Source organism: Acanthochromis polyacanthus, chromosome 1, assembly GCF_021347895.1.
Source record: "Acanthochromis polyacanthus isolate Apoly-LR-REF ecotype Palm Island chromosome 1, KAUST_Apoly_ChrSc, whole genome shotgun sequence".
Lineage (NCBI taxonomy): Eukaryota > Metazoa > Chordata > Actinopteri > Pomacentridae > Acanthochromis > Acanthochromis polyacanthus.
The window spans coordinates 15944377-15965852 of NC_067113.1; the positions used below are offsets into that span (position 1 = coordinate 15944377).

Consider the following 21476-nt stretch of genomic DNA (forward strand, 5'->3'; position numbering starts at 1 on the left):
CTGCCTCATCAGTAGAATGAACCTGAGTTGCCTTCTCGTTATTAGTGATTACAATTCCCTGGGTGAAAGTCCGAGGGTGGCGTTGTTTGGCTGGTGTCTGCAGTTAGTAGTTGTAGCACCCTAGTTACAGCCACAAAATGTTCTGTCCACAAATATTACTAACAAAGGCCCTAACTGAATCTTTTCTGACTCAGTCTGCAGTCATGATAAAACAGGAACATTTTCAAAGTTCCACCAAATCCTGCTCAGCTCCCTTTGACCGGAAAATGAAGTCCACCAGTCAGTGGCAGCCTGCATGTGGAGTGGAACGTTTTCAGTGATGGTACTCTGTAAACTGGTTTAAGGCTCCCTAGAGCAGTTTCTGGCTTCATCAGTCAAACCTCTGGAGATGCCTTTCAAACAACAAGATTCATCTAAAATACACTGGTGAAACAAAAATCAGCATGCATAAATACTGTCAACAAAGACTGCCATCCACAGTCTGAACCTAATCTAGTCACCAGATGTTCTACTGATAGCGTTTTGAGTTTTGTAGAAGTGAAGGTGAACCACTAACTTGCCACTAAAATTAATTTAAATGTTTTGTTTAGGGTTGTCGTACTCCTCTGCTTTGAAACGCTCCATGAGAAGAAGACTTCACCACTTCTGGATCAAAGGCATGTCCATCTGAAAGCAGTGTGAAAATGGAAAGAAGAATTAGGAGTTCAAAATGTGACCTTTCTCTTCAAAATGAACAGTATGTGGCAACAACAGAAGCATTTGGGGGGCAGTTTCTTCTTCGTGTAAACATTTTTAAAACAAACCTCCTGGAATTCACACCCCTGGTTTGTGACAATGAAAAGCGTGTACTGTAACAGATCTCCACATCACAAAATAATGTGATAATGAGAAGATTAACTATGAGGAGAATGTACTTTCAATGTTTAACCTTTTCACAGCAGACATTTGGACTCGTCACAGGTGAAAAACTGAATGAGGTCCATAAAGGTTCTCTGACACAGTTTACTAAGAACCTTTATGGAACTCATAAACAACAGCAACAGCTCTAAGAGGAATCTAGCATTAATACACCTCTGATTTAAACTGGGACCAGTTCAGATATCTGCAGCTTTATGAACATCATTAAACCTGTACAACTATTAGCATTAATGAACTGCAAATTACTATAGTAAAAAAAAAAAGTACATTACGTAAACTAGAAAAGATGAGTTGATTTGACGAAATTCTTTTATGATGTTTTATGTTGTTGAGAACTGAGGTAGAATCATGTTTTTCCCCAAGAAAGAAATATCGGAGTACTGAAAACATAACAACAGAAAGAGAAAGAAAGTGAACTGTGGAAGATCAAGTAATTTGTTTGATCAGAAAGGTGAGCACAAATTAAATGTCGTGTAATGTGATCTATCAGTACTACCTGTCCAAGTTCAACATTATGAGCCACATGGCATTAAGTTGAAGAAAGAAGGGTGGAGCATTTTCCTACAGCTGAGGATGTGAGACAAACAATCATTTCGAGTAGTTTCAATTGAACGAAGCTTAGCAGCACAAACATAACACATGGCTTAGAGTATTCTGGCACCATGCCGGATTTCAGGTGTGCGTCATTTGGCTCAAAAAAAAAGATAGGACTACATTGCCGATTGAGTTTGTCTACCAATGGAATGAGGGGAACGCAGCTTTTGCTCTCAACCAAAATAATAACACTAGTCAATGGGAATTAGAGTGGGGGCTTGTCTTAGACAGATGTTGAGATCCAGCTGCAGTTGAGTCCATACCAGAGTTTCATCCGTGATGACGCACTGTTCCTTGTTTTCCACTTGCGGTTTCCTTGATGTACTTCTTTTTTCTTTGTCTTCCACAAACAAGACATCAGGTCACGTACTTAAGTTGGATATGCCAAATCATTTATTTGATTCAAGAAACAAATCAAATGCCCAAATTCAAACTCAAAAACAACAACACCAGCCTGTGGTCAAAAACAATGATTCTCTTGTGCACCACACCTGAACTAATCAGTGGCTCCTTATATGCGAACTCCACTCCTCCTCCAGCACACCTCTGTTGGCCTTTAAAAAATAGCTCCACCAACGCAGTTTCACAGATTTTTGCACGCTGATGTCAGGAGCATGAAGAACAGACTTTTGAAGCCAGGAAAAGTCCTCATCGATAAAGGACTTAACAAGAAAAGCACTCAGAGAGCGCAGTACTCCGGCAAGACTGCTCAGTCATAATTTCCAACAGATAAGTTCAGATAAGTCTGCAGAGGGGGATTTAGGATCGCAATCACGTGATCATCAGTAGGCAGCTGACATTGCTTTTACTTCTTGTCATAGTTACAGTGACACTGTGCCATTATCTCGCAATGATACAGAAATCCAGACTATAGGCAGCATCACTGCCAAAATCTAATCACTTTCTCCTTGTGACAGTTCTGACCTTCCCTGAAAATTTCATCAAAATCCGTTTGTCCATTTTTTGAGTAACATTGTGCACAGACAAATAGAAGGACAAAAGTACGCCGATCATCACATAACTCTGCCGTATTCCTTAGCAGAGTAAAAATAAATGGCTCTGGGTGTGGTTGGAAGAGTTAAACAGAGATGGTAAGCCCTTTAGTTGCTGGTGCAAAAAATTGAAGGAGCCAGGTACTTGCATCTGTAAAAAATTCATGTACGCAACTAGTGGCAAAAAAAAAAAATGCTGTCACATCACGAGTCACACACCGGCCACAAAGCTGCTGTCTGTGCTCTGAAATTCATAACTTGTTTGCCAGGAGCAACAGCCGCTGCTGGGGTACCATTATAACAGGCCAGATTAACCCCCCAGCCAGAGTATACCCGAGTATAAAGCGGCCTCAGCCAATGTATACTCCGGGCTATTAACTGGCCTAGGCCACTTTATACCCCTCGGTAAACATTGGCCTAAGCCAGTTTGTACTTGTTGACATATAAAGATTAAGCACGTTAAACTCTTAATTTTTTTTTTTCCAGAGAGGTATACTCAGCAAGCAAATCATTACGAAAAACATAGACAGAATGATCTTAAGCTATTTACAATGAAAAAAAGTTCAAATCAAAGAAAAAAAATGAACTGAAAGGCAAGAAAAAAAACCCAAATCAATCAAAACATTACGAAAGTGTCACAGATCTAGGAGGCTGGACCCGAGCAGAGAGCCATACTACCAAGGCAGAGTGAAGTGAAATGCTTTTTATTGTTAGGGAAATGAGTAGTGGCAGGGGTGAGAGGAGCTGCGGTGCTGGGGGGAGGATGAAGGTGGACTGGATCTGGGTCAGGGGTTCCGGAGCCGGGGATCGGCGGTCGCCGTTGGTCCTGGGGGGGGACCAGAGTGCGTCGGGTGGTGCTGGACGGATCCCTGGCGGCCAGAAGCAGACTAAGCCGAAGAACCGGTGAGGAGGCAGGCGCAGGAGGTGTGGGAGACGTCAGACACTGACGATCCGGGGGGCCATGGTGGTGGATGGACCAGGCGACAGCTGATGTCTTGTGGTCTCATGGGAGATGCCGAGGAGGGGTGCCGGAGGGGAAGAGGAGCCAGTGGGGAGCCAGAGGAGGGCCAGAGCTGGGGAACAGTTGGTGGAATAAGGGAAACGAGCCGAGTAGGGGATCCAGGAGGGGAAACGAGCCGGGTAGGGAATCCAGGAGGGGAGGCTCGGTGCCGAATGGGTTCCGAAGGGGAGTCAGGGAGACAAGGCAATCCGGACAGCAGAGTCTAGGCAGAACAGAAGAGATCAAACATGATTAGACATGTCAAACTTTTCAAGGTAATTCTGAATGGCTAGAGAGCGACTGACTGCTTGGTCAAGTTCAACAATTTGGCAGGGTGTGGAGGGATGAGCTGGTTTTTATTGCTGAGGAGTAATCATGATGACGAGGTGCAGCTGTCCGGGTCCCGTGGTGATGGCTAATTACCTGAGTGGAGGCAGCTGCAAGACTGTACTCTACTCAGGTGCAGCGCTGGGAAGAGAAAACAGAGGCAGAGAGGAGAGACAGAGGGAGAATAAAAGGGGGGAGACAGATAGGAAAAGGGTATTTGGGATGCCAGGTAGGAATAGGGGTGAGGAGAGGGCCCTGACCGAAAGAACATCAACATTGGCTGGTGTTGCTTTCAGTTGTTTCTACATAACAGATTACAGTATCTTTGTGCTTAAACTAAGATCGACTTGATCTTTGATCTTTGTGCAACAGATCAAAGCCCCAGCCAAAGCATACTTTTGCTTAGCCCAATTTATACTCTTTGGGCTGAAATAGCATAGTCCAGAATATACCCTTCCAGGCTATAATATATCCCACATAATATGGTATTACATCAATCAAATTAATTTTGTCTTAGTTCAAGCACAAATCAATGAAATTAAATCAAACATTTTAGGCAAGATAGGGTTGCACAGTGGTTTGCTGGTTAGCACTTTTGCCTTGCAGCCTGGGTTTGCGTCCATTCTGCATGGAGTTTGTATGTTCTTCCTGCATGCATGGGTTTTCTCCAGGTTTGCTCCCACTGTCCAAAAACATGCTGAGGTTAACTGGTGATTCTAAATTGTCCTTAGGTGTGAATGTGAGTGTGAGTTTGACATGCTTAATGTGTCAACAGGTATAAAATGGTCTAGAGGAGTAGACCAGTTTATACCCGGGTATACTTCAGCCGGAGGGTTAATCTGGCCTGTTACACCTGCATGGTTTAACCGCTTCCTCAAACCTGTATTAAGAAGAATCTTTTACCTTCTCAAACTTGTGTAGAAAACTACGCCTCAGCCCTGGACTATGTGAATTGAAAGTTGGAATTAAATTCGGACACAACCAAGTTTAAGCCTTTGCATCAATGTTTTTTGAGATGTCAGATACTTACTCTCTCTGCATATTATCATGACACACAACTACTCATGGTTTACAAAACACCACTAGTTGACGTTTGCATTATCATTTTTTAGAAGTTAATGTGTGTTCAAAGATGGGGCTTTTCATGACAGTTTAAGATTTTTTCACGTTTCATCTCACTCATAATCAGAGACTATTTTTATCTACTTGTCTAATTTTGTATATTAAGATTTAGTTTTTCTTTTTGTCAATTCTGAGCTCATTCTTTTAGTCAGTGTCAAGCGTCATACATGGTATGTTCCACCAATCACTACCTTTAAAAAGTAACACTGTTATTTTTACTTTATTGTTCAACATGAGTTTGAGTTTCTCAGGAATGATCCTTGTTTTTGTTGACACACAATGTTGACACCACTGTAATGAAACAGATGAGGCATGATTTGCTGCAGCCTCACCCATGAACAGTCACACACTGAAGAACAACATACAAGCAGAATGCAAATGATGCTCTTTGTCTGACTTAGGAAAAAGTGTAAAAACTCATTTATAATGATCTATTGTTGTATTTGTCTTTTCAGACGCATCTCTAGTGGAAGTCACTAATGACCTTCTCATAGTGTCAGATAGTGGACTGGTTTCTATACTTGTTTTTTTGGACCTTAGTGTGGCATTTGACACAATCAATCACAAACTTTTATTACAGCAGCTAGGGCATTCTATTGGCATTAAAGGGACAGCACTGGACTGGTTTAAATCCTACTTATCAGACAGGTTCCAGTTTGTACACACTGACAATGACTTCAAGCATACTAAGGTTAATCATGGAGTTCCTTGGGGTTTTGTCTTAGGACAGATACTGTTCACATTATACAGTTACCTTCAGTAACATTATTAGGAGGCACTGTATTAATTTCCATTATTGTGCTAATGACACTCAGTTGTATTTATCTATGAAGCCAGATGAAACTAATCAGCTAGCCAGACTGCAAGACAGTCTTAAGGACATAAAGACCTGGATGGCCTGTAATTTCCTGCTACTAAATTCATAGAAGACTGAAGTCATTGCATTTGGCTCCAAATATCTCAGAAACTCGCTTTCAAAGCATATAGTTACTCTGGATGGCATTACATTGGCCTCCAGTACTACCTCCAAGTTATTTTTATCAGGATATGTCTTCTAACTCACACATAAAACAAGTCTGGGAGACTTCTTTCTTTCACCTGAGAAATATTGTAAAAATCTGAACCAAACTGAATTATGTGTCACATATTGTTGCTCACTGTGTGCTACAAAGACAAACTCCTCTACAAGCATGAAGCATACAGGACTGATATTAGGCCCTTATACTGCTTCTACCATAGCATACAATAAAACAGGCTACAGGATAGTGTTGTGTTTGTGCTGTTAAGCTTCGTTCAGTTGAAACTACTGGAAATGATTGTCTCACGTCCTCAGCAGTAGCAAAATGCTCCACCCTTCATTCTTCAGCTTAATGCCATGTGTCTCATAATGTTCAGCTGTACTGCTAGATCACAAGATATTTACTTTGTGCTCACCTTTCTGATCAAACAAATGACTTGTTTTCCCACAGTTCACTTTCTTCCTCTTTCTGTCTTTTTGTTTTTGGTACCCTGATATTTCAAATCAGCTCATCTTTTCTAGTTTACTTAAAGTACATATATATTTTACTAATTTGCAATTCAAATAAATACGTAACGTGTCAGTTTTATCTGGAAACTATTTGAATACTTTAAACATGAATTCGTAGAGTATGACTCACATTGACTTAAAATTACGAGATAAGTGAATGAACAGCTGAATCAACTTTATAAGAAACAACTAATTGTAACTCCTCACAGACTCTTGTTTGTTGTTGTTAAAGGAAGGACATCTGTAGAGAAAACAGACATGGTGGAAACTTGCTCAGTCTTTAATACATGTTAAATTAATTTATGGTTGTTTCTTTTAGTTTATCTCACTGTGAATGTGAAAGTTCATAAGACGACTTTGATCTGATTCAGAAAATGAAGATCACTTGCATGCTGCTTCTATATTGTTCTGCAGTGCATGACTGTTTACAGCCTAATCGGTTTCACTTGTCCCATTATAACAACGTGTCAACACAAATAAGAATCATTTCTGAGAAACTGAAACGTGTGTTTCACAGTAAAGTCAAAAATAGCAACATCTTATGAATCAACTAATCTGAAAGATGCTCATCATTGTTTCACCTTTGAAGAAGTAATTTTTGAAGAGGTTTAAAGAGTTAGAATAGCGAGGAAAAAAGACAAATACCAGCATATATTGAAATTTTGGAGGGATGAATCCTGCAGTCAGCATTAGTAATATCAATACACAATACTGAATGAGATTAGTTCACAAAGATATGTTCAATGATTCATTGTCTCTGGACTATATTAAAGATGGTGTAATCAGCTGTTTGCTTGGATGAACTGTATGTTGGTGTCTGTCTCCCCCTGCTGTCACGAGGAAGTATCATTTAAACCACTAAAAATATAAGCCAATAGGGAGCTCCATCCATCCATTCTCTATACACCGCTTTATCCTCACTAGGGTTGCGGGGGGGCCTGGAACCTATCCCAGCTGACTCGGGCGAAGGCAGGGGACACCCTGGACAGGTCGCCAGTCTGTCGCAAGGCCACATATACAGACTAACAATCACACTCACATTCACACCTACAGGCAATTTAGTTATCAATTAACCTCAGCATATTTTTGGACTGTGGGAGGAAGCCGGAGTGCCCGGAGAAAACCCATGCATGCACAGGGAGAACATGCAAACTCCATGCAGAAAGATCCCAGGAAAGCTGGGACACGAACCAGGGATCTTCTTGTTGCAAGGCGAACGTGCTCACCACTCTTCCACTGTGCAGCCCCAATAGGGCGCTCGGACTTGGAAAATACTGTACATGTTGACTCCAGGTATTTCCAGTTTTTGTAATGAATTTCCTCAGAACTTCAGAAAATTCCCTGGATTTTTCATCAAATTTTACGGAAATGTTCTGGGAATTTTACTGGATTTTTATCAGAATTTTCCAGGAATTTGATTGAAATTTTAAGGGACTTTTCTTAAAATATTATGGGAGTATTCATGAAATTTCATGAAAATCAATGGGGAATTTTTCTGGAATTTTATGCTGATTTGTCTAGAATTTAATGGGAGTTTTCCTGGAATTTTTGAAAATCTTATGGAATCTTCCTTTTGTGAATTTTTTCTGGAATTATGTGGGAAATTTTCTTGGAATTTTCTAGGATTTTTCCAGACATTTTATGGGAATTCTCCTTGAATTTTATGATTTTTTTCCTAAATTCAATGGGAATTTTCAGGGAATTTTCCAGCAACTTCATGGGAATATTCCAGAAATTCTATGTGAATTTTCAAGGAGCTTTCCATTATAGTTTCAAGAGAAAAAAGAAATTTCAGGAAAGTTTCCATGAAAAAGAGAAATTTTTCAGGAAAGATTATCTGTTCTTTTTTGGCTAATAAATTCAAAATGTGTGACTTTGATTGAATGCAAAGAATCCAAGAGTTTTGTTTGTTTGAATATGACCACATTTTTATATTAAGATGCTACATTCAGGCAATCACTGGCAATGAAACGATGTACAAATACAGTCCATCAGAGAGAAACAACGTCTGAACATAGAATGACATGAAAAGTAGATCAGTTTTTAACTGAGAAAACGACACATTTCTCTGGTCTCTGAGCATTTTTTCTTTCCAGTGTTCATGAGGTTACTGAACTTCAATCCTATTTGCTTTGCTGCAGACATGAACAGAAAGAGAGCAAATTGTGACATGATTTTTTTAGAAATGCTTTTGCTTTCAAATCCCATCGTGTGTGTTCGGACCTGCTTGATCATCCACTAAGGGTCTATGTGTTCATGTCAACATGTTAGCCACTTTAACTCTCTCAGAAATGCAATAAAATTTGGAAAATTTTACAGAAACAAATGGTTTATCAAAAACAGCATATCTGATCCCCTTAGAGAAAGGGATGATCTTCAGCTTGTGCTCTTTTCTCTTTAGCCACTGTTCTTTGTAGATCATACTGCAGCCCACCAAACTTGTATTTTTTTTTGTATAATCATATTTATTCCAAAATTCATGTTGTTCTGTCTTAATAGAACCTTAAGTATTGGTACTCTCCACATTTTTAAATACCTCAAAATCCATTTGTTATTCAGCACATAGCAGATAGTAGCCTTCTTTATCACAGAGATAAATGATGTCAACCTGAGCCTCGTGTGATTTTCTAAAGTGATGTATTCAAGAAGAAAGAAGTGAAGTCTGATAATATGGTATTTACACATCTCAGTAGTAATCACAGATATTGCTAAATGGTTCAGTGGCCACTTGGTACAGGTTAACTGATAAATAAAAGACTTTTGATGATGGAAATGCAGAACCATCAAACCACAGTGAGGCAGAATTATGTTAAAACTAATCCCATGTTTCCTGGTATGAACAATCTGCTTTCCCAGCTGATATCTGATCAAGTAAGAAAACCACAGGTGTAACTATAAACATTAGAAGAACAATGAGCATTACAAGAAATGGAAAATATCTCTATATTGTAGAGTGTTAGACTAGAAAACTGATACCACTCACATTTCTGTTATTTGCAAATGAACTGAAACAGAAATGTTACAGTCTGAGAGAGAGTTATGAGTTGTTACGAGCCTTTTTCCTGGCAAACAGCTGATTAAATCATTTGTTTTCTATGTAGCATCTCTGCTGAGTGGCAGCCACCCTCATTCGTTCAAATAGTTACCGTACAAAACTGCTCCTAAAACAAAAATTCACACTTTACATTAAATCCCAACTGCTGTATGAGTCGCCCGATATCATGTTCATCTGTCATGGATATATCTGTATTGTTGTACATGTTGTCCAATACATGATAATATGAAAACTTTCTTTTAATTAATATAATACAGAAAAAGAAGCTTGGGATATTATAGAAGCTGTTTCATCACATAGTTCATCCCACAGAACAGGTCAGACTCTATTATTCAGAACTCTTACAGGGCTCCAAACTGTGACCAAAATAGTTGTATGTGCAACCTTTTTTGAGAGTGTGCTACTTAAGATTTCAGGTGATTCGAGTGAATGATTATTGTTACGTTGATGTGGTTCCTTCCGTCTGCACAAGTTGCTACTGCAAATTATTGTGGTTGAAAAAAAGTACTGTTTCTTCCACATTGTCTCAGTCTGTCCATGCCTGATGGTGAGGAGAGGGAAAGGTCTGACACACCTGGTGATAAAAGTGTTCCGGTGCAGAATGGGAGATCTCTACTAAGTCAGTTAAGATGAAGAAATCGCCCTCAGTCTTGATGGTTAAAATGTTAAAAGTGATCACACTTTTGACTAAATAAACATGATCGACTCTGATGTTGACAATGCTCGTAGAAAACTCTGCCAATAGGAAGCAGCACAGATGATTATTTTCAACTTGGTAAACCTGTATAGAACACTCTTTTCACTGTTTTCCAACAAATATCTGGTCACACAGCTGTCAGTGTTATAGCCGCATGTGAGGAGTTTATGACTGACATCACAAGAGGACTTGTGACAAAATAAATATATTTTCAGATTAAAACCTTTTACAAATATGAAGTCTTGTATCACTGAATGTCAAGCAAGAACGGAATGAAATAAGCCCGACTCTGAAAAAAGACTAACAGATTTTTAAAGACTTTTCTATAGAGACAAAAAAAATGGATCCAGAGAAACCAAGGCTGTCAGTCATTGCAATGACTTTTTAACCATGTGAATGTGATATGTTTATAAATGTGATGTTCTGAATTTTCTATTTTTTTCCTGCCTTTTCTGGTTTCTTTGTTGCCTGCTCCAGGGGCTGCAGATGGAAACTAGCAAGTGCACTATAACCTGGTACAGAGCGTCTTTATTCTGTGTTTAATGTTCTTCTGTAATGATCCCTGTCAAATAAACTAATACAATAAAAGAAGTAACATAACTTGGTTATGCAAAAACAGCTGTTCATCAGCATGCATGGTGGATTAATAGCTGTAGCAATGATGATCCAAAATAAAGAGGATCAGATGAGGCGACCAAATCATTTGCTGGAGCGATCAACCAAGACAGTTTGTAGTACCGGTGATACCAGTGGAAACGTTAGCATGGAGCCCCGATGAAAAATAATCAGTTTGTCTTTAAATGGGGAAAAAGGAGAGGCACACTAATTCATTTTTATTTTAATCTTGAAATAGAGCAACAATTCAGGACAAGTCATTTGCCTCAATTTTACCCTGATTTCACACCTGACAGCAACACTGGACTCAATCGATACCAACGTGCTTCACATTCATTCACACAACAGTAAGCGCAACAATAATCAATAACAGCACACGTCATGACAAAGTTCGACAGACAGGCAAGAACATGGGAGACACTGAACTTTGGGCAATTTGGGAACAAGTAGCAGAGTTTCAAATTGCATGTGAAGGAATTAAATAAGAGCTCAAATATATCTGTGTTGTCATGAACAGGAAGAAATCTGAAATAAAATAGCATTTTCACAATTTTCAATATACCTAATTTGCAGTCTTACATTCTTATACATTAATCAGTCAACCACATGTACAACATACAAATACAAAAACATGCAAAATAGACACAAAAAGAACAAAACTGCAACACAAAACATCAGTGAGATAAAAGGCACCAGTGTTACGCTTAAACACAAAGACTTATTAAAGTGCCCAAATCCACAAAAACTGCATAAAGCTGAAATCATTATCAAAAATAGTCTCAATTCACTTGGTGTCTCATCAGTATACGGGTGTCTTCTTTATAATTTTGTAGCTATTTTCATATTTTAGTAGTTCTCATTATTAATTTAAAATTTTAATAGGGCTTTTTGCTTTTAAAAATGGCTGTGCAACATCTATGAATGTAAAAATATGTCTTTATGAGATATAATCTACACAAAGAAAACATTTCAACAGCACAAGGAACCTTTAAATACAAACAGCACTTAACACCACTGTCAAAATACACAGCCTTTATAACAGCTTTAGACGGTTTATGCATGGCTTTAATAATGGCTAATAAATCCTTTACTAGCACTTTATATAGCATTTATAAACTATTAATTATAACAAATGTACCATTATCAGGTTGTCAGGGATCTTCTGCTCTTTGCGGCAATGATGCAGTTATAAATGTTGGTATTCCATTAATAACTAATTATTAAATTTTGGTCTAGAGACATTTTTAGGAAGCTGGAAATCAAAAAGATAAATTAATAAAGTCATGAAGGTACAACTTATAAACTGTTTGTGGGTAAAATAACCATTTGAAATGTCATTAAGTGTTCATGAAATATAATTTTGTTTAATGTAGTGATATGATGTATGATATTGCATCAACTGGGCTTCATTCAATTTTCAGCCCAGGACATTTTATCATGGTTTTGATTGCGTAAATCATTTCGCAGCAGATATAACATCATGCTGCTGAATGCTAACACTAAATGCCCCTCTTGTCTCCTGTGTTTCCGCACAGTGATGATCGCAGCTACTTGGGTGCAGAAGAAGTGTCTTTGTCCCATATTCCTCTTTTTGTAACTCTCTGAGCTATCCCATAGGGCACGTGACACGCAACTGTCCCCATTTCCGCTGCCCCCTCCACATGAAACATCTGGTCGTCAAAGAAAATATGCGGCCTGATCTTCTCCAGCATTGGGCCCTTGGGTGCCCCAGCGAGAAAGAGAGCTTCGTCGATCTCCAGGCCCCACGAGCGCAGAGTTTTTAGGGCTCTGGTACCAGAACTGGCTGCACTGCGAGCCGTCACCAGGTAGGTCCGGATGGGGCAGTCCATGCGCTGGCCTTTGGCATAAAACTTTTTCTGCAGCTTTCCTAAAGCCTCCAGGAAGCACTTCAGTGGCCCCTGCGGAAAGAAAGAAGGATACAGGACAGTAAATAGACTGATTAAACCTCCAAAACACAACTCATGGTATCAAAATACATATTTTTCACAAAAAATGTTGCTTAATTGCATAGATGCAACTCCACGTTGCTGCATGCTTTAGAATGTGCAGATCTATGAAGTCCAAAGTTCTCTCTCCTTCCAAACTACAACTGCTCGCTGCAGCTCAAGCACACCAGCTCACTATGAAACTGCTCTATGCTACACAACAGGAGGCTGGAATAAAGGAGAAATTTCAACCACGTTTCCTTGGTACATTGCACCTTTGAAGGGGAAATTCTCAACCACGGTGTTAACTTTCAGCATGTAAAAACACACTATATGGACATGTAAGGACAAAAGAAAAAACAAGTTTAAAGAAAAACTTTAGATCCAGAGTTTACTAGCTGGTTTCTAACTTCCATGTTATCAACAAGATTACAGTTACCAAGTTAGCTGTGAAAATGTGTTAACTTTACCGAAAAAAACAAATAGTAGAAGGAAACAATCTGAGTTAAAACAAAACATTTTTTGAAAGAGCAAAACTGACATTGGGGACAAGTCGTCCATCTAGGGCAATTTTCTTTGGTCATGTTTGTTCAACTGTGGCACTTGACAAAGTTGTAAATGTTTCATCATTGTGATTTCACTTTTAGTTTTACCTGTCATTTTTCTTTAAACGGCTTCAAAGTGTGTACAAGTTTATTAGAAGGGAATGTAATTTTTCTATCTTGAATTAAACTAAATAAATGTGCATATATGGGCTGCACAGTGACTTGGTGGTTAGCACTTTCGCTTGTAGCCAGAAGATCCCTGGATTTGCTTTCTGCATGGAGTTTGCATGTTCTCCCTGAGCATGCATGGGTTTTCTCCGGGTACTCCGGCTTCCTCCCACAGTCCAAAAATATGCTGAGGTTAACTGATTACTCTAAATTGTCCGTAGGTGTGAATGTGAGTGTGATTGTTTGTCTGTATATGTAGCCCTGTGACAGACTGGCGACCTGTCCAGGGTGTCCCCTGCCTTCGCCCAAGTCAGCTGGGATAGGCTCCAGCACCCCCCGCGACCCTAATGAGGATAAAGCGGTGTATAGAGAATGGATGGATGGAGTTTGCACGTTTTCCCTGTGCATGCGTGGGTTTTCTCCGGCTTCCTCCCACAGTCCAAAAACATTCTCAGGTTAATTGGAACTCTAAATTGCCCGTAGGTGTGAATGTGAGAGTGATTGTTTGTTTCTATATGTATCCCTGTGACAAACTAGTGACCTGTCCAGGATGTCCCCTTGCCTTCAGGTGTCAGCTGGGATAGACTCCAGCCCCCCACGACCCTAATGAGGATTAAGTGGTGTATAGATAATGGATGGATACTCTACATGGTCTAGAGGCTTGTTTTCATGCGCCTTCTCATGTTCAAAGAACTTGTCCAGTCCATGGGCCTTGTAAATACGCTCAGACTCGTCTGAGAAGAGGACGGCGTCTCCATCAAAGGCAACTCGCAGCTGAGTCTCCGAAACCTCCATTATCTTCTCTGGGGTGAACATGGTGGCTGCTGCTATTCCTGGTTCACACACAAAGACTTACATTATACTGTGCGTTGAGTTTTAGTCTCATTTATTAATATTGACACTTAAAAATTGCACTACCGTTCAAAACTTTGGGGTCACACAGGCAATTTCATGTATTACGTGAAAACTCACTTTTATTCATGTGCTAACATAATTGCACAAGGGTTTTTTAATAATCAATGAGCTGTTCAACACCATTAGCTAGAACACAGGAGTGATGGTTGCTGGAAATGTTCCTGTGTACCCCTATGTAGATATTTCATTAAAAAAAATATAAAAAATCAGCCGTTTCCAGCTAGAAGAGTCATTTATCACATAAACAATGTCTAGACTATGCTTCTGATTAAATTAATGTTATTTTAATTGGAAAAAAACTGCTTTTCTTTGGAAAATAAGGACATTTCTTAGTAAACCCAAACTTTTGAATGGTAGTCTAAGTGCATACATCTCTTACAGTTTTGGAATAAACACTTTGTACTCACCTTCCTCCAGAGCTTCACGAACCTTGATTGGATCAGCAGACAGGTACAGATTAGCGTGGTAGGCCTTCAAGTAGCCTATGGGGCTGTTTCCTCCAGTCATACAAAAACGCTCGATGAACAGCTCTGCAGAGAGGAGAAGTAGACTGAGGGAACAGGCGATGTGCAAAAAACAGAACACAGCTGATAATCACAGAATAAGATCACAATCAGAGGTGCAGTTCTGTGTTTATCTCACAGTCATCAGTCTATATCAACAGAGAGGAAAGAAATAGTTAAATGCTGCTGTCTCCTTGCTGATGAATGAAACTGAAGAGATTTTTCCAACTCGATAAAGTGAAAATTTCTGCAATTTTAGCAAATGACAACAAAGAAAGAAGAATCAGAGTGGATCGATGGGGGCATAACTACTTATTTTTACTTATGCATCTGTAATATTTAGTCACAGAAATCAAAATGCTGCTCAGATCACTGTATTAGCATCAAATGTTAGCGGTGCTAGCGGTGTGTGGCTCGAGGAGGCTGAGGGGGGGAAAGGGAGAGACAGTGACATGAAAGAAAAGCGAGATTTTTCCAGTTCATGAGTAGGTGCAGCTGTGCAGGTTATGGGTCTGCCAAATCCTTGTGAAGAGCCAGGACTGTACATCCCAAACTCCCATCATTTACCCTCGGGGGTCATATTGCAGTATGTGGAGCATGAGAAAGATCCCACAATATAAACTGTTCAGGGGGCTCACAGCGACCCCTTAACCTGAGTGTGTCGACACGCAGGGCTTCACGGAGGAAACCAACAAAACAGCTTCAGCAGAACAGCGAAGCACCACAGAACCAGAGATCCTCAAAGATTACAACCAGTTCCTTCCCTGTTCCTTCTGTCTTCCTCTTATTTGGTCAAAAGAGGATACTGTGATGCTTTTTGTGCGTGTTTGTGTGACCAAGGGAGGACTTGGGTCGTAAAGTCACTCACAGTGTGGGAACAGAGAGGAGCAGCTGCGGAGAATAGCTAGAGAATCGACAGGACGTTGCCTCCAGTCCAGCCCACCCTCAGTCTGTTTGTGTATGTAAGCGTTCGGACATGTGCTGCTTCAGCAGATCACACAATGAAAACCAAAGCTGTTTTTAGCCGTTCGGTTTACAACCTCTTAAACTAAAAGGTGAGCCAGGAAACAACCCACAAAGCAGGATAGACTTAAAGCTGACCGACCATTAGATATGACAGAAAAAACAGAACTGGGTCAACAATCATTGGCTGAAGAGATGAAATCAGCCTCCAAATGAATCAGAAAATAAATTAAGTCAAGTCACTGTTATGTATATATCCATCCATCCATTCTCTATACACCGCTTTATCCTCATTAGGGTCGCGGGGGTGCTGGAGCCTATCCCAGCTGACTCGGCCGAAGGCAGGGGAGACCCCGGACAGGTCGCCAGTCTGTCGCAGTGTTATGTATATAGCACAATTATATTAATAGACATCTAGAGAAATCAGAATAGAGTCAGAATAAGTTTCAATATTAAGGTCAAAACCTTGCAGTAGTTATTCATTATGTGAATCTTCCTGAATAATTTAAACATCACGGTTATAAATATTACTAAAACCTTAAAAAAAGGTTTTAGTAATATACACACATATGACAAATTAGTCTGAACCTAAACTTAAATGTTAAGGCTAAGAATTGACAATACTGTATTACATACTTTAACCAATTTGAAAATTAAATTTAAGGGTTAGGGTTAAAAATCCTACATCAGTATCAGTAAATATTGACTTAGTTTCTTTGAAAAGAACGCTTGTGATATTTTATATTTTCTCTGAATCTCCAACTTCTCCAACCAATTTTCTCTCAGCCAATCTCATCTTTTGTAAGTTTCTCTGCGATGTTGGTACTGTGTGTATAATACAGTCTTCTACTGCCCTTCTACCCCATATGTTATCATCTCATCTTATCCATTCCTGCATGTGATTCCAGCCTCCAGTTGTTTAAAATATGCAACATACTTTAATATATTTTTTGAACAGCTCATTTTCCAGACACTGTAGTATTTAACAGTGTTTCACAAACAGAATGAATTGTACATTTGCTTGTGACTACTTTTCAGATTTAGTACTGCTGTATAATTGATATTCTAGTAGGAGCAACAAAATGACTCATGTGGGATCAATTCGTAAATTGAACTGTAAAAAAATACATTAAAAACTGCTGCATTATTAGTCACTGTAATGAAGCAACATCAGGATTATTGGTCACTGGTGTGCTTTGATTACAACAATTACAATAATGTTCTAAAGAACAGTAGAATCAGTTATGTCCATACAATACTTAGTACTCATGCCTTGTTGACAAAAAGAATAATATATCAACATGCTTATTATTTAAATCTCACATAAACCTTTGATACTTTGTCAAATCTCAAAATTATTCAGCAGCAATTGACCAGAATTTATTAATATATTTTGAAATCAGTGTCTAATAAAGATTCTAGTCTTTGTGCAAATTAGCTTCACATTTACTGTTCAGACGTGACGCTGGTACCAGTCTTCTTATTCAGCTTTCTATGTGAAAGGAAACATATATTTTCTAAACTTGAGTTTGTATTTTCGTGAACATCCTGAGAAAAATAATTCATCAAGAAAAACTCCTGGTTTTTAAGATGTTCCAAATGTGTTTTGACATGGTTTTCTTAACTTTCTTTCCTATAAAGAATCATTTATTCCTTTAGTTTGTGTGAATAATTCTAAATATCCAATTTTGGAGGCATGTAGTTTTCAGTTAACGGTAATAAAATGCTTCAGTTCAGTCTTTTTCAGTATGGTTTGTGATATTATTTTCCATAAATACGTAGGAGAGGTACAACCACAGAGAGTAGTAAAAGCTGCAGTGCTCACATCCCACTGAGATGAACTAAAAGCAGCACATATTGACTGTACCAACACAGGATTGTCGCATTTTTCTACAAACAAGAGATTGCACGAGCACACTGATTGAAAAATGCTCACATAAATCCCACATATTGGGGCTTTGAAGATCTAGTTAAAAAACATGAAGCTGGAGGAGGATACACACCAGAAAAAGGGATTTTTCACACGTTTTTGTTTGTATTGGTAACTCACGGTGATGATTGATGGTATTGATGAGTCTTAATCCAACATTTGCGTGGTTGTTCGTCATGAGCACCACATCAAACAGCTCCTCGCTCTCAGGGTAAAGCTCCCTCAGTTGAGTGTTCACAGCCTCCAGAGCCTGGGAACACGACCAAACAGATCTGAGTTACAAAGAAAACCATAATACTGCATCACTGCAGGGATGAGCATGAACGTGTTACTGTGGGTTCTCATCCACCGCCTCCAGAGGCACCAGTAGTAATAAGGAATCTCTCTGCATTGGGTTTGACATAGAGCTCCTCTCCATCCTCTCTGACCTTGACGAAGGAAAAGGCCGGTCCGGGGCTGAACGGCTCCGTTTCATGCTCCACCTGATACTTGATGTAATCTTCCATGCCTTGCTGCTCGTAGATCTGCTGCTCCTTCTCCATGGTGAAGAGGACTCGGGCCGACACGGCGATGGTGATGGCGTTCTCCGGCTTTGGCTGGAGAATGACAGGTTAAAAACATCTCATTTTGAATGAGAAGAGGTGATGATGATGTTGTTGTTCAATGAAGTGTAACAGAGCTGCCACTTTTCTGAATTGCAGGAGATGAATGACATTCTGAGCAGAGGTCAGCTGAATATTGACAAAACTTTTTTCTGACAGATCCCAGAAGGCAGGCATAATGTAATAAAGGCTTTATTGCTCCTGTTTGACATACAGAGGTAAGTAAACTAAATGAGCGGATGTGACAGAGCAGAAGTGACAGCGTGATATGAAATACTTTCCTCTACAAGAGCCTGATAGTGAAGGGCCACATACCAGAATAGCTGGCACTTGTTAACTCTTTGGAGGCGAAGATTGTACAATAGCTCTTTAAAAGTTTGCTAATATTTTTGACTGATCATTTTGAGAAGTTTCTTGTTTAATTACGAATTTTAACCGAGCTAAACTTGAAAAATAACATTCTTCAGAGACAAATTAATCAGAAAAGATACTGAAAGCGACAAAGTATGCTCAGAATGAACGACATATTTGTGCCAGACTAAACTGAGACAACTTTCTTCGGCCTAAAAGTGCCTGTAGTTGTATCAGTCTTTGTATTTTGATGCATCCTCTCCCAATGAAGTTTCTGATAGCCTGTACAGAGAACTTTCCATCTGACCTGAAACAAGACACCTCGATAGTCTCAGTTTCCAGCTGACACAATAAGGCCTTGCTAACCTTCCTATCTTGTTTCACCAAAATACATCACTACATAAGTTTTTTTCTGTTATCTAAAGGCTATAAAAGATGCAGCACTCACTTATAGACCTGCTTTAAGTTACATTTTGATCAAGCTGAGAGGTGAAATAAGCAGCCTTGAACAGTGAGCGAGTCCTGACTGGCAAGTTACAGCAGCATATTTCAGCTCATAATTCACTTGTAATATGTGCAGTAAGGATCCTCTTTGCTGTCAGTAACCCTGATGGTTTATGAAGACGTGGAAACTGTACCTGTACTTGGATGCTGCATAAAGAAGGCTCAAGGGATACTCACTGGTTTAGGTTTCCTGGTTGGCGTGGAAGGCTTCAAAACTGTCCTAGCATCTTCCCAGGGTGCTCGGCTGCTGCTGCCATTCTTGGTCAAATCCTGTCCGCTGACGGTCAGACTTTGACCGGTGTTCAGACTCATTTTATGTCCCGACTCACCGCTCTCTCTCTCCCCCAGGACCGCTCTGAGTCCCAGTGTGTCCCCTGATGACTCACTTTTCTGATCTCTCTCTGGCAGGGCTTCCCAAACAAAGTCCTTACTCACTCTTGTACAATTTGAATTCAGGCCCAGTGCACTTAAAAAGATGAGATCAGTTTGACTGCAGCTGCAGATGCAGGCAGCTACATGCTCTAAAAAAGGCAGAGCATCCCTGAGATGTTGCAGGATGGAGAGAGATTCAGAAGAAGGATTCAGAAAAGGGCAAAAATTCACCCTGTAAGCACTTCTCTTTATCGCTTACCATCATGCGTTTTATATTCCTCGATCAGCTTTTCTGTGCTCGTCTCTCTGTCACACAAACACTACTGACTTCAAGTCATTTTGCATCCTCCCCTTTTTAACCCTTACCATGTCTAATTTCTTGGAGCAGTAGCAGAGCTTGTGATTTACTATAAGTGACAACTGGTTGTTGCACCCTATTGGACAGATCAAGCCAGTGTATCAGAGCACTGCTGTATTGTGATGCTCGAAATGTTTCAGCGCTCCGAATACAGAGGCTGATAACTGTGAGTATAAAAGAAAAGCTATTTTCTCATGCTCTATTTTTAGACTGTTTTAAGTTTAAAATGAGGATGGGTTATGATTGTTTTTGTGCTCAATGTTACTGTGGAGATATATTGTATCCACTCCCCATCATACGCTACCATTTCATGTTCCTGCTCAGCAGTCTGGGAAATGGAGTCCATCCTGGGTCATTTGCTTCCCCTTGTGCATCTACTAATAATTTCTTGATGCCTCTTTCCTATGTAAACCTGCAGGTTATTTCCAGGGATTGAATTACGGAGCAGCAGTCCCAGTTGCCAGGCAACCGCCAGGGAGTCCGACCAGCTGGGACTCCCACATCTAGATGTGATTGGCTGTGGGGACACTGGAGTGAATATATAGCCTCCAAATATGGCACCAGTCACAGAAACAGGCAGGTGATGCAGGGAACAAAGATGAAAGTGCACGTTCGCTTTGAAGAGCAGAAATGCATTATTAATGGTATTAGCTCTGCTTTTATCACGACAAAGAGACAATTTACCAGCTACAGATGGTTTTTGGGAGGAAAATCAGTGTGTAGACATACATGGAAAGACTCAAGGAAAAAAAGGATAATAGAGACGTGTCCTAACGTGCACACGCAGGACCATTATGGTCATTGTGGTTGTCGTCTTTATGTACCTGTCAGCAATACAGAAGTAGCAAACACTGACTACTCACAGCAAACAACTCTATGTACAATCACTTCATGAACACTATTAGAAACAAACACATTAAAAAGGTGTTTTTTTGTAACTCTTCAGTGTAAATTTATATTGGTCTTTATACTTTCCAGATTGTATAAAGACTTGATTACATTTATCTCTCTAGTACTTGGCAGCACACATATAAAACGCCATTTGAGATTGTGACCACATTCTGGACAAGATCCCGTTTGTGTGACTGAAGACCACACACTCTCCTCCAGGCTCTCCAGAGACCAGACGCAAAGAGCTTTTATTGATTTACGGAGGACAACTCAAGGTTATGGGTCTTTTACTGTCTGGATCCTAAGCAACTCAAATTGCTTATAATCTGTCTGCTCTCTTTGGTATTTATGCTTTGTAGGTATCAACTGAGCAAACATTGTAAAACACTGTGCACATATTTACTGGAATTATTTCAAATAAAATTTTTCAAACTGAGAAGATGCATGGAAGCAAATGATGTTAAATCAATTTAATATTTATATGTTTATTGTTGGTTTTTTTAGTTCAGCCAACTCAACTCAATTGGGTTTGCATTTTTAAAACTTGACAACTATTGAACTTCAGTTTATTTTCAGCTAC

The 21476-nt window shown here is 39.6% G+C and overlaps 1 protein-coding gene across 1 annotated transcript; it reads right to left on the reverse strand.

Moving 5' to 3' along the window:
• Nucleotides 1-11055: 11055 nt before the first annotated feature.
• LOC110952151 (cytosolic 5'-nucleotidase 1A-like) lies at nt 11056-20025 on the reverse strand. The gene is made up of 6 exons (XM_022195539.2): nt 19453-20025; nt 18247-18414; nt 17939-18068; nt 14830-14952; nt 14156-14340; nt 11056-12767 (listed from the first exon to the last, which is right to left on the reverse strand). The coding sequence occupies exons 1-6, from the start codon at nt 19585-19587 to the stop codon at nt 12396-12398; spliced, it is 1113 nt and encodes a 370-aa protein (XP_022051231.1). The 5' UTR covers nt 19588-20025; the 3' UTR covers nt 11056-12395.
• Between the last annotated feature and the right edge of the window lie 1451 nt (nt 20026-21476).

What these genes read in the sequence shown, in the direction of transcription:
- LOC110952151 (XM_022195539.2), bottom strand. Translation starts at nt 19,587, where the DNA reads ATGAGTCTGAACACCGGTCAAAGTCTGACCGTCAGCGGACAGGATTTG. An exon ending in CAATACCATCAATCATCACC is followed by an intron (nt 14,953 to 17,938) that starts GTGAGTTACCAA and finishes TCCTCTCTGCAG; the next exon opens with AGCTGTTCATCGAGCGTTTT. An exon ending in AAAACAAGCCTCTAGACCAT is followed by an intron (nt 12,768 to 14,155) that starts GTAGAGTATCCA and finishes TTCTTTCCGCAG; the next exon opens with GGGCCACTGAAGTGCTTCCT.